Consider the following 16,912-nt stretch of genomic DNA (forward strand, 5'->3'; position numbering starts at 1 on the left):
AAGAGGAGATGTTTCTGCTTTTTGTTCGGCGCGTGCACAAGATCGGTGCCAATGTCAGAGGTCTGCTGCCGGCCACGGCGAGAGGGCATCTTGAGAGAGAGTTGGGAGCAGTTTTGCTGTTCCTCCTCTTTCGTTGAAGGAGCCCACACCTAGGTGGGATCACGACACGGTCCGTAGTTTCTGTTACGTGACCCCAATTGTTAATTCTCAGGGAGCATAATTCCGCATTTCGTATGGCTGGGGCTTGCAGGCTGCCACGTGGAACCACATTACATTGCACTTGTATCGCTTCAAGAGTCCAAGATCACCAGACACTTTAATTCCGTGTTATATCATCATCGTAATAATAATAATATCGATATTGTGCTCCATTTTCCAGAAACGGAGTCGCGCTACACATTACAAAAAGCAAATTAAACAAAACTGAGCTCGTAGTTGTTTCTTGTGAAAGGGTTCACTGTAAATATTTACAGTGAGTCTCACTGCGTTTACGACGTCTGGGCCAGCAGGGCTTTGCTTTGCTTAGGCACGGCCGCTGGTGATGGCCCCTAGGGCCCCCACAACACCACGCCACTGGTGATGATGGCCCCTGGGGCTCCCACAACACCACGACCGCCAGTGATGGCCCCTGGGGCTCACACAACACCAGGGCCACCACTGGTGATGGCCCGTGGGGCCCCCACAACACCACGGCCACTGGTGGGCCCCAACGGCGGCACGGCCGCCCCCCCTCGCGTCACGTCCACAACGTGGTGCACTTCCCACCGTTTGTCGGCCCCCGTCGTCGTGTGTATATTAATATTCTCTATATTAACAAAAAAAAACTCCCTCGTTTTAAAATTTTCTTTTGCTCCAGTAACCTAAGCGTAGCGTATTTCGCATATGACTTGCATACATTTAACGCCGCCGAATTCCTACGCACGCCGCTCGATGCACGCATCGCGAGCGTCAAGACGCATCGTGGTGCGACAAGACGCAGGATCGCCCACCGCCCGCCGCCTCTGCTCGTCCGACTCCGGCCGCACGGCGATCGGAGCGACGTGCGAGCGGCCACCGTCGTCGACCAAACCCCCCAGGACGCGTCGCCCGGTCGCCACTCGGCCCCCTTATCGCATCCGTGCGGTCACCCGCGTCAATGTTCGACGCGACGCCGCCGCCGCCACGGGATCTCGTGCCGTACACAGACGGCCGACTGCCCCCCCCCGCGCTCCCAGGGGCCGGGTGTCAACCCCCGACTTCCCCGACACCACCCACGGACCGCTCGCCAGCCGCGCGGGCACCGGCGCCTCAGGCTCGGAAGGGGATGGCGTTGAGGCGCGCTCGCTTCTGTGCCGTCGCCTGGCCCCTGGGGGGGGGCGGGGGGGGAGGGGCGCGCAGCCCCCCCCCGCCGCCTCCCGCGACCCCCCCGCCGCCCCCCCCCTCCTCCCAGCCGCCCGAGCCGCTCCCTTTGCCCAGCAGCCGACGGTAGCCCTCGGCCGCCTGCTTGCCGTCCTTCTTGGCCTGGCGCAGCACTCGCTTCAGCTTCTTCACCTGCGGCGGGGGGGGGGGGGGCGAGGGGGCGAGGGGGCGGGGCGAGACGGGGCGGTAAGCATGCGTGGCCCGCGACGGCCCAGGCTGAACCTCGCGCTGGATTTGTCGTCTGCTTTGTTTTTCATCATAAACGTCTTTGGGTTAGATCGCGTAATTTATAAATGTGTCGTAACCCTCCACCACCCGACAAGGCCAAACAGTAAAAATATGTTACGTTTACAAGAAGAGTGATTCAACATCATTTACAATTTCTGAGTAGTACGACGTTTCGCTGGTAATCACATCCAGCATCATCGGGCAATTCGCCAGAATGGTGAAGCCCTCCACTTGCTCCCGGTCTTAAATAGAGCAGCAGCAGGGTGACGTCATCATTTAACCCAAAAAAACGTTTATTGTGAATCATATTGTTCGCGAAAGCCGACGTGTTACTTTGTTTGTGTTTGTTTGTGTTTGTTTGTGTTTGTTTGTGTTTGTATGTTTGTGTTTGTTTGTGTTTGTTTGTGTTTGTATGTTTGTGTTTGTTTGTGTTTGTTTGTGTTTGTGTTTGTTTGTGTTTGTTTGTGTTTGTTTGTGTTTGTTTGTGTTTATTTGTGTTTGAGGCTCAGCCGAGACGCGCGGTGGGCTGACGGTCGATCCCTTCTCCCTCGGTGAGCTCCGGCCACACGGCGCAGTGGCGTCTGACAACGGTCCCCCACCCACTGCCCGTAGGGACCCCCCCCCCCCCCCCCGGGACCCCCCCACCCCACCGCCCGCCTTACTCCGGCATGCAGGAGGAGAGCAGCCGGCACTCGGGAACGACGTCCACTTGCCTTTTGCTGCAGGTGCCGGTTCTTCTTCTCGAGCACGGAGAGCTGCTTCGTGAGCTTCCGCACGCGGTCCTCCTCTTCGAGCAGCGCCGACTGAATCGGGGCGCAAAGCATCTGCAACACAGTCACGTGGGTGGGGGGTGGTGGGGTAGAGGGGGTGGTGGGGGTGGTGGGGTAGAGGGGGTGGTGGGGGTGGTGGGGTAGAGGGGGTGGTGGTGGTGAAGGTGGTAGTGGTGGGGGTGGTGGGGGTGGTGGGGTGAAGGGGGTGGTGGTGGTGGTGGTGGGGGTGGTGGGGGCAGTGGTGGTGGTGGTGGTGGGGGTGGTGGGGGTGGGGGTGGTGGGGGTGGTGGGGTTGGGGGGGTGGTGGTGGGGGGTGGTGGGGGCACGCACATCGGGTGAATGGGGAAACTCCGTGCGATGGCACAGACTTCGAACTCCCTCCCGCCGTCTCTTTTCCCAAGATCTAGGAAGCGTTGCTCAATTTCCAGACGCGTTGGTAACCCTGTGACGCGCGTCTACGAGGACAGCGCCGTTCGTTGCTGGCCGCTCGACGTTTTTGGGCTTTTGCAGCTGTGTGGCTTTGCCCCCCAGCCCATTCCACCCGCGCGAGACCAAAATAAGTCCATAAAGAATTCCGTGGCGGCCGTGTCGGGGCGTGACGTCTCGCGCGGGCTGCTGCGCGTTTATTTTTAGGGGGAAATTAATTTCAACTCCATCACGGGCGCTGGCTGGCAAATCGCCCGCCTTGGCACCACGCGAGCCACGCACGGAAGCCTCCGTCCACTCGATCACGCGCCGGCAGTCGCCTGAACCCACGCCCCGGCCGCCTTTGTCTCCCCCAAGCGCCCGACATTCACGCACCGGGATGACCGATTTTCCAAGGGGGCTGAATTGACCTGGCTGGTAGCCCGCGGGCAGGTAGCGATGCCTGCCTGGGGAATTGCGGCGAAACCTCCGAGCCAATTGAGTCGATGGTGCCCGGCGATTTGAACGCCCGGCAGGCAGCAATGAATCTGCCGCACGGGGCGATCGCTATCGGCTTTTAATCCGGCGTCCGCCCGCCCGTCCGCCCGCCCGCCCGCCTGTCTGCTATGAAACGCGGCTCCCGTTGGGCGCAGGATTCGCGGGACGCATGGGAGGGGGGGGGGGCTGCCGGTGGGGGGAGCGCATCGGGCGCCCATCACCCCACGCGTCGTGCCCGGCTCCCCTGAAGCGCGCTGACTTTGTGTCAAAAGCCAAAGAAATGCAGCGGCTCTCCGCGGGGTGGACCTCGCCTCCAATCGGCGTTCCTGAGCAGACCACGGAGAACTCCAAATTGCAACGGCATGAGGCCATCCACTCCGAGGGTCGTTGTCTACATGGGGTTTATGAAGCGAGAGGCCCCCGCCGTTTTGTTGGGGGGGGGGGGGGGTCGAACGGGGGCTGCTCTGTGCAGAGAGCGATCGGAGAGAGCCGTGGAAACGTGGACCAATGATATCACGACTCCACGCTCATTGGGGCCGCGTTGATCGTCTCACTGCGAGATGCACCCAATGGGTGGATATGTGCTGAGACGTGTGGTGGTGGTGGTGGTGGTGGTAGACGCGGCCTCCTCTCTGTTCGTTCCCCCACGAGGCAGCGCTCCGGTCGCTCGTGAATTCCGATGGCACCGTTGGAGTTGTCATCGGAGAGGAAACGTTCACCGGTTATTGCTTGTTTCTCAAAGATTCACGGCAAATGACATCCGCACGTGTTTCGCGCCGCGAATGTGTCTCCTCCACTTCGGGATGGATGTAGCGAAGCCACGTCAGGCGTGGAAATCGGCCACATCCATCATCAAACTCATCGCTCAAGCAAGGCCGTCACGGCCAGCATTCGCCGTGAAATACATCGAGCACGGATTGGGGATTTCAGGGACAGGTTGACAAACGATCTGTCACGCAGCCCAAACGGGGAGCTGCAGTCGGGTTACTGAAACAAAAACAAAAATGAAGTCAGCCCAGAAGGTCACCGTTTGGTAATGTGGCCTCCAAAGACGGAGCATCAGATATGTTTTCCATCTGACGCCACCCGATATTGCGATCACGTCAAACGGACTTCTCCGAAATGTCACGCGTTACGCATCACGAGTCGGGTCGACTTACAGCCTCTCGGCACCCAAACGAGCAATGGGCAGCAATCATCGACATTCGACGTCCTGAGCCAGCGGTGGAAATTCCACATTCCCATGGCGAGTGCCAGTCTCTCCACAGTACATTCGTCTGTTGACTTCCAGCGTTTTTGGTTTCTGGTTTTATCGAGCACGGAGGGATCACGGGCCCGGAGTCACCCTCTGGCCCGGATTCGAACTCGTCGCCATTCCGACTGCGGGTGGCGCGCCATCTCCAGCGCGTGGAGCGGTGAGGAGACGGCCGTGCGCTGCCGTGGGACGCACCATACCGGCACCGCCGGCACGCCATGCCGGCACCGCACGGCACGGCACCCACGCGCCGGCCGCCTTTCATGATGAAAGCACCGCCGCACCAGGTAGTCGTTTTAGGCTGAGTAGACCTAGAGGCCCCCCACACCATTTACATTTAACGCCGTGCACAGGGTCGCCTGCCGGAGCAGGCCGGGATTTGGCTCCGGTGTGCGGGTGGCGGAAATTTGATTCGCGCGGAGATCCGGAGTCGGTGTTGCCGGTGTTGAACTTCAGTTTGGCGAACTGCGCAGTTCTGGCAGTCGGCCTATGGTGGGATAAGGTGGCCACCCACGCTAAGCATCCTGGCCACGAAGTGAACCCAGGTCATCAAGGGTCCTGGTGACTTGGCCTTGCCGTAGACACGCGGGTAGAGTGCCAGGACGATTGATCAAACCTGACACAGCCTCGGCGTGATGAAAGCAACATTGAGATGAATTTGTCCCCAGCGCACCGAGGCTGCTCCTCAACGCAAGTCCCTCGAGCACAAGTGGCGGCAGTAGCCATCATATGGCTACGCTGCACCGGTGAAGCTGGCACGCGTTTGCCTTGCTGCTGCATTGTTACACACATGAACAATGCCACAATCTCGCCTCTTGGGCTGTGGCCATCGCCATACTGGACACAATGTACGCAGGAACGTTGATTTGATGTCACCGTGACTTCAACAGCACGCTGCAATTGTGTTGTGTTTTGCTGATGAAGAGACCCTGTGTGCCCGCGCTACAAACGTGTTTCTGGCTGTTGCCTTGGCTATTCAGCGAGAGAAAGGGTTTGGATTAGGATAAGATCTCCGTGTTTATTTGGCCACCGTAGCGGTCGGCGCACTGCGCGCTGAACCCAACAACCCGACTCTCGCTCACAGCCAACATCAGCGACAAATCTGATCCCGGTTCTGGGCCTCCCTTAGGTAGACTCAGCCTTAAACGAGCGCCTGGTGTGACGTATAAACATCGGCAGTGGCGCTGACCACACCACCCTCTCCCGTGTCGCATTGACATGCATCGGTGCTCGCTGGCAACACTTGCCCCAACTTGATACAGCAATCGTGCTGTGACGGTCCCACCTGATGACGGAGACTTGTGTTGCCTCCGAAACGTCGTGATTTTTATTTTATTTTGTATTAATTTTAATTTCATTTTTTACCTACGTGACTTTACCGAAAGAACTAAGAGTATGAATCCTTGCAGTCACGAAAGCTTCAAATCTAGCACTGCCAGAGACCACGGCGTGTGACCCGCGCGTGGCAAGGCAGGCGAGATCGCTTGGCTCGAGCCCTCGACCTGGCCGAGCGCACGACGGCATCCTCGCGTCTTGTGATGAAGTGGCTTTCTCTCGCGCTCGCACTCAGGTCCCAAAGACAAAGGTGCCTGTATGGGTTTAACACACTATTGGGGCAAGGGCTGTTAGCGAGGACCATTGAATGCGGGCGCATGACGCAAGCTATCCGTGGTAAAGTAATCCTGATTATATTCTTTGGGTCTTTCGGTGAAGTCACGTAGAATGGTTATTTATTTGAACCTATCCACGTGACTTTAACGAAAGACCCAAAGAGTATGAATTCCTGCAGTCACGAAAGCTTTAAGTCGAGATTTAAACTTGATTAATAAAGCATCTGTCGTGCGCACGAGTGGCCGCTCATGCCGCAGTGGGAACGGCAAATCTCGTTACGTCAATTCAATTTGGTGGCATTTTGAACGTAAAAAAACCCATCTCAGCTACAGACGCTACTGCCAAGGAGCATCGCCTTTATTTATCCGTACGGAGTCCCGAGGCTCGTGCGTTGGGATGTTTGGCGATTTTCATCAATGAGCGTTTTGCCTGCGGGAGGAAACCTGAGCACACGAACAAAATCCACGCAAAGGAAGGAATAACGCGAGAAGATCCGTGCGAATGGATTCAACAATCTACCTGCTGTGATGACATCTCTTGGCTACCTTTTTTTCTTGTTCATGTTTTTTTGTTTTTTGTTTGTTGCGGTTGCACCCGATTCAAGAGCCGAATGGCTCACAGGGCTATACCTAATAAATGAACTTGAACTTGAACCTTGGGCCAGAGGGTTTTAGAGTCTCACAAATCTGTGTGATGCACAAACCCTCGCCTCCAATGTGCTGGAGCACATTGCTGGCTGTTGAGAGCGAGTTTGAATGAGGATAACAAAAGGCGGCTTAATCCTAGCTGGCTTATCTACATATGCCATCTACATTACAAAGGCTCAGTTCCAGCAGCAGCACTGACCATCTCACAACTCCTCCTCTCCCGCGGCCCTTCCTGGTTCCTCCCCCCCTTAACCAGTATATATAAGGTCGTACCTCTTGGGACTTCTCTCCACTTGATACAGATATTTTGCTGTGACAGTTTCACCTGAAGACGGAAGCTTGTGTTGCCTCCGAAACGTCGTTATTTTATTGTTTTTATTTTTTTATAAATTTTTAATTTCATTTTTTACCTACGTGACTTTACCGAAAGAACTAAGAGTATGTTAAGAGGCGTGTTGGTCAGGCTGTACCTCCACCCCAATATCTCCCAGCAGGAACAGCAAGCCCCCTACCACGTGGCCCATCAGCCAAGGGGCCTGGGCCCCGTACCCACTTGGGGTGGCAAATGGGATCAGTTTCCACCGTGGGCAACATCCCCAACACCGCTATTGTACGTCAAGTAACACCACGGCACCCTTCCCTAACGGCGTTTATCTCGCGAAAAGCTTCCGGCGCGACTCTGCGATCGGCACGGGCGCTCGATTCCCGAAGACAATATTTGCTCGCAATGGCCACCGTGGGCGGTTACCCGCGAGTCAGTTTTAAATCCTTTATATTAAGTTCGCTTGCTTGCTTGCGTGCTTGCTTGCTTGCTTACGACCGTGCAAATCTTTCGGTCGTTTTTTAACCCACTTCCCGTGATCCAATCGAGCTGACGTTTTCCACACAGACTCGTTGTGCGTGACAATGAATCTTCGTGAAAAATTTTTTCCAAAATTTTACACTGTTTAGGGAAAACAATTTAAATATTTAATTACCAATTGCTTAATGCTGGCAGACAATCATCTGACCCATAGGTGGCAGCCATCTCAAGCCAGAGGACGAGAGGACTCTAGCCGCCACGCATATAAAGGATTTATGGTGAAAAACTTTGTTTTTACGGGTTAATTTTTTGTTGGTGGCATTGCCTCTGGAGGACGCGGCCCAAGGGCTGGGCAGCAGTGCACGGGAGCTGCCGTCCGTCCCTGCTGCTGCCGCCGCTGCTGCTGCTGCTGCCTACTCACCTCGTTGTCCTGCTGCATCTCCCACTCGGGCGAGTAGAGGTGGACCTGCGCGCCCTGCGAGCAGTTGGAGAACTGGAAGAGGCTGGAGAACATCCGGCGCGTGTCCTGCGTCTCGGGGAAGATGGCGTCCTGGAAGTTGACGCCGTGCGGCACGAGGTGGTAGTTTTCATCCATCCTGACGGGGAGCGCAAAGACAAAGGTCCCCCGTGTAGGCTTGACAAACTGTAGGGGCAAGTGTTGTTAGCGAGTAGCATCTATGAAGGCCGTAACGGCGCACGAGGGGGTGGGTGGCCAACACCACGCCCGGGGAGGCACGGTGTGTGTACCTGAGCGTACCTTTCTGTGCATGCTCAGGTACACACACAGGTACACAAAGGTATGCACAGGTACACACACAGGTACGCACAGGCACACGCACAGGTACACACACAGGTACACACACACAGGTACGCACAAGTTGGTAGTTCTTGTCCATCCTGACCGGGCGCATGGGCAAGTACCCACAAACACACACAGGCACGCATACTCTTATCCGACTGTTGTGGCAAATGCTGTTCGCGAGCACCTATGAAGGCTGGCACAGCACACGAGGGAGTGCACACTCAGGTACGTACAGGTACACACACAGGTACACACACAGGTACACACACAGGTACACACAAAGGTATGCACACAGGTACGCAAAGGTACACACACAGGTACACACAAGTACACAAACAGGTACACAGGTACACACAGGTACACACACAGGTACACACAGTTACACACACAGGTACACACACAGGTACACAGTTACACACACAGGTACACACATAGGTACACACACATGCACACACAGATACACACACAGGTACACACAGGTACACACACAGGCACACACACATGCACACACAGGTACACACAGTTACACACACAGGTACGCACAGGTACACACAGGTACACACACAGGTACACACAGGTACACACACTGGTACACACAGGTTCACACAGGTACACACAGGTACACACACAGATACACACACATGTACACACTCAGGTACACACACAGCTACACACACAGATACACACTCAGGTACACACACAGATACACACACAGGTACACACACAGGTACACACAGTGTATACACACAGGTACACACACAGGTACTCACACAGCTACGCACAGGTACACACACAGGTACACAGGTACACACACTGGTACACACAGGTTCACATAGGTACACACAGGTACACACACAGGTACACACAGGTACACACACTGGTACACACACAGGGACACACACAGGTACGCACAGGTACACACAGGTACACACACAGGTACACACAGGTACACACACAGGTACACACACACACAGGTACACACGGGTACACACAGGAACACACACAGGTACACACACAGGTACACACAGTTACACACACAGGTACGCACAGGTACACACAGGTACACACACAGGTACACACACAGGTACACACAGATACACACACAGGTACACACTCAGGTACACACACAGCTACACACACAGATACACACTCAGGTACACACACAGGTACACACAGTGTATACACACAGGTACACACACAGGTACTCACACAGCTACGCACAGGTACACACACAGGTACACACACAGGTACACACAGCTACACACAGTGTATACACACAGGTACACACACAGGTACTCACACAGCTACGCACAGGTACACACTCAGGTACACACACAGGTACACACTGGTACACACAGGTACACACAGGTACACACACAGGTACACACAGGTACACACACTGGTACACACACAGGGACACACACAGGTACGCACAGGTACACACAGGTACACACATAGGTACGCACAGGTACACACACAGGTACACACACACAGGTACACACACAGGTACACACAGGTACACACACAGGTACACACACACAGGTACACACACAGGTACACACAGGTACACACACAGGTACACACACGCGGATAACAATCCCTTGGTCTAACCTGGCTTCTGTCCCTCTGCGTGGGTCGTGCCGCGTGCGTTGTTTACCGCGATGTCCGACGTTTCGCTCTACGAGCTGGGTACGTCTTCTACTTTCAGCGGCCCTATCAACTCTCTAGCCCGCTCACCCTCTCCCGCACCACGAGATGGGGCTTCTGTCTGCACCGCCGAGCGTGGGCTCCTCCCACGTGTACGCTCAGAACTCGGCCCGTAACATCTTAATATGTAGAGGACCGCAGAGCTCGAGGGGAAGCGTGGCGCCGGCTGACCGCATGGGTGCTGTTGCATTCTCGCTCGTCCTCGGCTCCTCCTCGCGCCTCTCAGGGCGAGCAAACGGATTGCGGTGGCGTCGCTGCGTTACGAGTTTAACTCGTCGTTCAATCGTCGTTCAATCGTCAGTACTGGACATTCGCCAAATCAAGTGGAAGCCTCCGATGTAAGTCAATGCCGGCTATACCCACCCACCCACGCGCGCGCGAACCTCCCTTCACTCACTCGCTCACACACGAGGTCACGCCAGCCTCAAGAGGTGGTAAATCTCGATTTGAAGTTTTCGTGACCGCCGGAATCCATACTCTTTGGTTCTTTCGGTAAAGTCTCGTAGGTAGGAAATCAAATAAAATCAAGAGGTGTTCGCTAGCAGCGCTCTCGTCTCAACGAGGGGGCGATCCTGCGTCTCCGCACGTCCGCGACCCTGGTGCGCGCCAACGAAGCGAGCCTCCATCCGCGCAGTCTCCACCTTTTTATTTTGGCGTTCGAAGGGAAATTCTAAGGATTCGGTGGGGTGAGGGCAGGGGGGGGGAATCCCCGGGGCTCACGCGAGCGGCAAACAGGAAGGGCACGGCACGCGTCGGGCGCGTTCGGGATCGCGACAAGCCGGGCGTTGTCCTCGCGCGCGCTGGGGAATGGGGCTCGCGCCAATGGACGGCGTTTGACGACAGCCCAGGGGGTGTTGACACGCGCGCACGCAACACGCACAAAGATCCCCCGCGCGGCCTTAGCGGACTGCTAGGGCGAATGGCGAGCGCCGGCACGGGGCGCGAGGGTGTTGGGTGGCCAAGCACCACGCCCGGCCGCCTTTGTCTCCCTAAGTGGCGATGCTTACACACCGCATCGGGTACGGATTTGAGGTTGAGTCACGCAATTTTATCGCTATTTTTGTTATTTTACCAGGTAGGGCCCCATTGAGCTGTGTGGCTGTTTTTCAGAAGCGACCTGGCCGCCACAAATTATAGCTCAACAAAGTTGCTCTTCGTGTGGACATGTACAGCAGCCAAACGCTCTAAACGCACGCTTCTAAATGTGCAGGGAAAAACTGGAGGACCGGGAGAAAAACAATCCACGCGACGTCGGGGAGATGGAACATGCAAACCTCAAACATTCATGCATCAGCGTCGGGGATTGAACCTTGGGGAGGCCCAGTACCGGTTCAGATAATCGTCACCGGTGTTGGCCGTGAGCGGGAATCGAACCCGGGTGGCCGGGTTCGTAGCGCAGCGCGCTAACCGCTGCACCACCGCTCCCCACAAACACAAACACGCGCACACACTACACGAAGGTGGGGCGGCACGTGCTGCGGCGCGTCACGTGATGCGGGGTGGCGTCACGTGATGCGGGGTGACGTCACGTGATGCGGGGTGGCGTCACGTGATGCGGGGTGGCGTCACGTGATGCGGAGCGTCACGTGTTGCGAGCGAGCACCGCTTATGAGGCCAGCCAGCTCAGCACACGAGGGAGAGAGAGGGTGGCGATCAGCACGCTCGCCTTGACCGCCTTTGTCTCCCCGGTGCTGATGTTGGAACACGCCCGACCAGATGCGCGTTGTTTATTTCACGCCGAGCGGACCTAGAGGATGTCTCGTGGTGCGTGAGCGGGCTGCAGCTTGCCAGGGTTGGACACCCGTTGGACGTGGTCACCCACAACAAGCCCTGGCCACTTAGGCTCCCCCCCCGTCCCAGCATCCTGACTCGCGAAGGCGGGAAACCCCCCAACAAGCCACGCCCAGAGTGCTCCAGCTGATTAAGCTCCTCCTACAGCACCCGGCTTGCCCGCGTGGTCACCCCTCCAAGCAACGGCCAGGGCCCAAAGCGCCGAGCGGCTGGCAACGAACAGCACCGCCAACAGCGGGGGGACATGGATGGAAGTGCAGATGATGACAATGACGACGGTGATAAGTGGCCGTCTATAAATGACGTCATGTGATTTTGGACGATTTTTGACCCCCCCCCCCTCGTCACGGCGCAACAAAAAGTCAGACCCCCCTCAAATATGACGTCACAAAGCTCTGCCCCCCCCCCAAATAAAACATGCTTCAAATCTCTTTAAACTGTTGGCATTGTAGTGCGTATTTATTGTGGCGCTGAACTCTGATGTTGTAGGAGAAAACATTTATTAAAAAGTCTATTTAATTAAGTAGAACGTGTTGTCTATATTCATTTAAAGTTGCGCATTATGATGCGACGTCACATTTCTCAAAGCCCCCCCCCCTCCCCTCGTCACACATCGTCACAAATGTTTGACCCCCCACAAACCCCCCCAGGTGCGTGACGTCATTTATGGACGGGCCCTAATGACGCGACGCTGATGATGACGACGATGGCAATGCCGATGATGATGTCGATGGTGATGTCGATGACACGAGGACGAGGAGTCCGAGGCGCACCTGAGGAACAAGAAGTATGTGTTGTTCTCCATGACGGTGTAGGAGTGGCACGAGAAGTAGCCGAGGCCCGTGACGTTGAAACGTGCCCCGGCGGGCATCTCGAGCATGGAGCCCCAGGCCTGGTCGCACAGCAGCTCCACCTCGGCGGCGTACAGCAGCTCCGAGGAGTCGCCGCCGCCCCCCTGCCACGGCAGGAGGTTGTGCACCCCGTACGAGTCCTGGTGCAGCGCCAGCACCTTCGCCATCACGATGATCTCGGCCAACTCGGCGCGACACGCCTCGCTCTGCGGCCGCCAGTCCTGGGGCAGCTGGCAGCCCCAGCAGCAGGAGCAGCAGCAGCAGGTCCACGCGAGTAGCAGCAGCAGCTTCGGCAGCGGCGGCGGTCGCCGTTGCCGCGGGGTCCGCTCGTCCCGGGGGGTCGGCGACGCGGACGGGGCCCGGGCCATGTCGGCGAGATGGAGCGGCGAGTCGAGGCCGAGTGCCGCCGCCTCCCTCCTCCTCCCCGTGGGCCGCGAGCTCCGTGGGCGAGCTCGCGAGCGGGGACCTCGGATTGGTGACAGAAGCTGTCTGCGGGGAGAGAAGAGCGCGCGGGCGTCCTTCCAGAGAGCACCCAGACAGCTGCAGCAGCAGCGGCAGCAGCGGATTGTGCGACAAACACGGACGTGTGGGTCTCGTCTCAGCCACGCTGTGTTGCACCAGCACCCCACGGCCCAAGACAACACACTCACTCACACACCCACTCACGCACTCACACACCTACACACACACTCACGCACCCACACACTCACTCACACACCCACTCACGCACTCACACACCCACTCACTCTCACACTCACTCTCACACCCACTCACTCTCACACTCACTCTCGCACCCACACAGTCATGCACTCACTCACGCACCCACACACCCACTCTCACACTCACTCTCGCACCCACACAGTCATGCACTCACTCACGCACTCACACACCCACTCACACTCACTCTCGCACCCACACAGTCATGCACTCACTCACGCACCCACACACTCACGCACCCACACACGTACTCACACACCCACACACACACTCACGCACCCACTCATCACGCACCCACTCACTCACACACACACTCACTCTCGCACCCACACACACACCCACTCACGCACCCACACACTCACTTACACACCCACTCACCCACTCACGCACCCACCCACGCACTCACTCAACCACCCACTCACGCACCCACCCACGCACAGACCCACTCATACACTCTCTCATCCACTCACCGGACATACACCTCCGATTAGCACGGTTGGCTACGTACGGTGCGAAAGAAGTTCAATATCCACACACACACATTGCAGGTCACAATACTTCTGATTCATAATTCGTTTACCTTGGGTCAGATCGTGTCGGTGAAATATCATTGTGTGAAATGCCATTGTGTGAAATGTCATGGTTTTAACGACACCCCTCCACCACCCGACCGAGGCAAGCGAGTCACGTGGGCAAACACGGCAATTGATTTGGTTGATGAGCAAAGCGAGTGGTGATGTCGAGACGCCGGCTACGTTGTTGACCATTTCCATCCGACACGAGTCCTCAAGATCACACCCAACGTCACGACGCGGCCTACGCCCTCAAGGAAACGAATCACGAATCGTGACCACTTGGGCGTGAACGACTTCGCGTGGCCTGACCCCAGACGCATCTCTGTCTGTCTGTCTGCTCCTTCCCTCGCACCGATCCACCATGGGATTCCCCTCCCCCCCTCGGTCATCTCTTCCCGCCCAAGCTCTCATCGCCTTTTTCCATTCGAGAAACGCTCCGTACGCTCTTATCGATCACAACGTTGATTATAGTGCTGTTCGTGGCTGGCCGCTCCAAGTTGTGGACCCTTTGCTCTGCAACTGTGTTTACAACAATAGCGCTGCTGCTGCTACTGCACAACGATCCCCCGTGGGGCCTTCAGGGGGGCAAGGAGCACTGATGAAGGCCGCGGGCACGATACACGAGGCGTGGCCAGCACCACGTCCTGCCGCGATGTTTACACACCGCACCAGGTACTCATTTGAGGCCGAGTCGACCTAGGGGAGGCCCATGAACGATTTCAAATACCCCCCACCGCTATTGCTCGTGGAGCGGGAATCGACGAACTCGGGTCACCGGTGTGTGCGGCGCAGTGCGCTAACCACTGCGCCACCGCTCCTCGCGCACATCACCCGCGGGATGAGGCGTCTGGAGCTCCGCTCACTCCAAGCTGCTGGCCTACGCCGCGTGGGTGGAGTTCTCGTCGCGAAAGGAACGCGCCGCGTCTCTCTGGCGACCTGGTGCGCCCCCGTGCACGCGCTGGGTTGACGCTCAAAGATGAAGGAGCTGCCCCCCGGGGCTTTGCTCGCCCTCGATGATGCTCTCGAGGGGACTCGGCAGTGAGCCCCTCGAGAGTTTCACTCGAACCCCGTTGCGCATCGCCCCGATGCCTCGACTCGACGACCCCACGCCGTGCGCCACGCGCAGGACACGCGAACCACCCCCGTGACCCCCGTGACCCCCGTGGCACCCGTGACCCCTGTGACCCCCGTGACCCCTGTGACCCCCGTGACCCCACCGGGTAGCAGGAGGACACGCGGCGTGCCGCCCCTTTTCGGCGGCCACTATTTTGGAAGCACCGTCTCGGGCGATGCGCTCCTCCAGGACGCGGCGACTTTGACCAAATCGCTTTTTTGAGTCGCGCAGACAGAGACACGGGGGGGCAGGGGACGACGACGATTCCGCGAGCCCCGAACGAATCCCCCGAGAGGAGTCGAGCCACTCACGCGTCCGCCCTCCCGAGCAGCGGTCGGCACGCACTCGTGGCTAAAGGCGCAGCCCTGCAAGTTCTCGCTCTCGCCGCTGTTGTTGAAGCGAGGGGCCTCCATTGCGAGAGGCGTAAATGGTATTGGGCACTGCCCTGCCGCGCGTCTCTGATGTTTTAAAAGTGGTGGCAGTTACCCACAGTTTACCCCACCACCACCCACAACCACCACCAACACCACACGCGACAATCTGCCGACAGCCGCGACTGCTGCCCGGTGCTGCACGCCGCTGCTGCTGAGTGGAGGAACTTTGCCGCGCCGTGACTCGAACCTGCGCCCTTCTGGGATGTGAAGTCCGCTGCTCGTTGCTCGCCCCCCCACCCCGAACGCCGTCCCCACTCTGTCGGTGATTTACGACTCGCGCAGCTAAAGAGCAGCAGCAGCGGCGGCAGCAGGAGGAGGAGCAGGAGCGTCGCGGAGTCCTTACCGAGTGATTAGGCGGCCTCCAGCCAGCGCATTGCTCCGCAACCAACAGCGTCGGCGGCGATTTGATTGAAGACAGCAGCGACACGGAGGGCGAGAGACGTTCACTCGGGAGGAGGGCACCGGCCCCGACCCATCGCCTGGTCAAGAGCTCGAGGGACTTGCGGGTGGAGCCGCCGATAGTCGTCGACGACGCTGCAGCACCCAGGGCGCGTAAAGTAGACGCTGTCCCCCCCCCCTCCTCCTTGCTTCCTCCACGCGGGGAGACCACGCGAGTCTTCAGTCCTCGTCACGCAGCCAGCAACCTCCTCACAGATTCACTCCTCCACGCCGCGCCTCCCCTTGCCAGCAGCAGCAGCGGCGGCGGCGGTGATGGTGGTGGCACAGTGGGCCATGCCTGCCTGTCCCCAGCTCCTCTCACGGAGTTCCTCTCATCCCGTCTGCCGAGGAGCGAGGAAGACAGCTGAGAGCGATGGGAGTGTTGCGAGCTGGATGAGAGAGAGAGAGCGGTGGCTGTGTGTGTGTGAGAGAGAGAGGGGGCGCGCGTCGCTTTTATCAGCCCCGAGGTGCGCCTGCTACCACTGCGCCGTCTGCAGGAGGAAATGCACCACACGTGCTCTCAAGTCCACCACAAGTGGTGGTGGCACTCCCTGAGCGAGTGCGCGAGTGTGAGCACGGCACGACTCCGCTGGTGACCCACGCTCCAAGGGTCGTGAGTCGGGTTCCGTGTGCCGCGTCAGCTGCGCGCTCGATCTGCCGCTGGGGCTGGAGAGGCTGCAGCCAGCGGGGACAAGATCGACCGGCGACGTCACTCCCCTGTGGCCACACGGGGCGAGGCGGCCCGCCAGTGAGGTGCAACATTGCGTTAGTAGTGGCATTACACACTCTGTAATAATAATAACAATAACACTGTGGCCTTCAAAGGAATCAAAATATATCAAAAGCGACGTTTCGTGCACGAGCCCTTA

The 16,912-nt window shown here is 57.7% G+C and overlaps 1 protein-coding gene and 1 long non-coding RNA gene across 3 annotated transcripts; one reads left to right on the forward strand and one right to left on the reverse strand.

Moving 5' to 3' along the window:
• Positions 1 to 297: 297 nt before the first annotated feature.
• On the reverse strand, positions 298 to 16,466 carry CCDC3 (coiled-coil domain containing 3). Of its 2 annotated transcripts, none has more exons than XM_078874040.1 (5): positions 15,949 to 16,466; positions 12,688 to 13,305; positions 8,036 to 8,210; positions 2,340 to 2,450; positions 298 to 1,530 (listed from the first exon to the last, which is right to left on the reverse strand). In XM_078874040.1, exons 2-5 carry the CDS (start codon positions 13,131 to 13,133, stop codon positions 1,288 to 1,290), a joined length of 975 nt encoding a protein of 324 aa, XP_078730166.1. In that variant the 5' UTR covers positions 13,134 to 13,305; positions 15,949 to 16,466; the 3' UTR covers positions 298 to 1,287. The 2 variants fall into 2 exon arrangements, with proteins under 2 accessions (XP_078730166.1, XP_078730165.1); XM_078874039.1 differs by having other exon boundaries at positions 12,688 to 13,254; positions 15,949 to 16,465.
• LOC144945559 (uncharacterized) lies at positions 8,766 to 9,153 on the forward strand. The gene is made up of 3 exons (XR_013639688.1): positions 8,766 to 8,807; positions 8,840 to 8,961; positions 9,096 to 9,153. It is a non-coding gene; the product is annotated as an uncharacterized LOC144945559 (long non-coding RNA).
• Positions 16,467 to 16,912: the final 446 nt, after the last annotated feature.

The sequence above is a fragment of the Lampetra fluviatilis genome, chromosome 38, assembly GCF_964198595.1.
Source record: "Lampetra fluviatilis chromosome 38, kcLamFluv1.1, whole genome shotgun sequence".
Classification (NCBI taxonomy): domain Eukaryota; kingdom Metazoa; phylum Chordata; class Hyperoartia; order Petromyzontiformes; family Petromyzontidae; genus Lampetra; species Lampetra fluviatilis.

Excerpts from the sequence above, each read along its gene's own strand:
- CCDC3 (XM_078874040.1), bottom strand. The coding sequence starts at position 13,133 with ATGGCCCGGGCCCCGTCCGCGTCGCCGACCCCCCGGGACGAGCGGACC. Across the intron at positions 2,451-8,035 it reads AGATGCAGCAGGACAACGAG|ATGCTTTGCGCCCCGATTCA; the intron begins GTGAGTAGGCAG and ends ACTGTGTTGCAG. Across the intron at positions 1,531-2,339 it reads ACCGGCACCTGCAGCAAAAG|GTGAAGAAGCTGAAGCGAGT; the intron begins GCAAGTGGACGT and ends CCCCCGCCGCAG.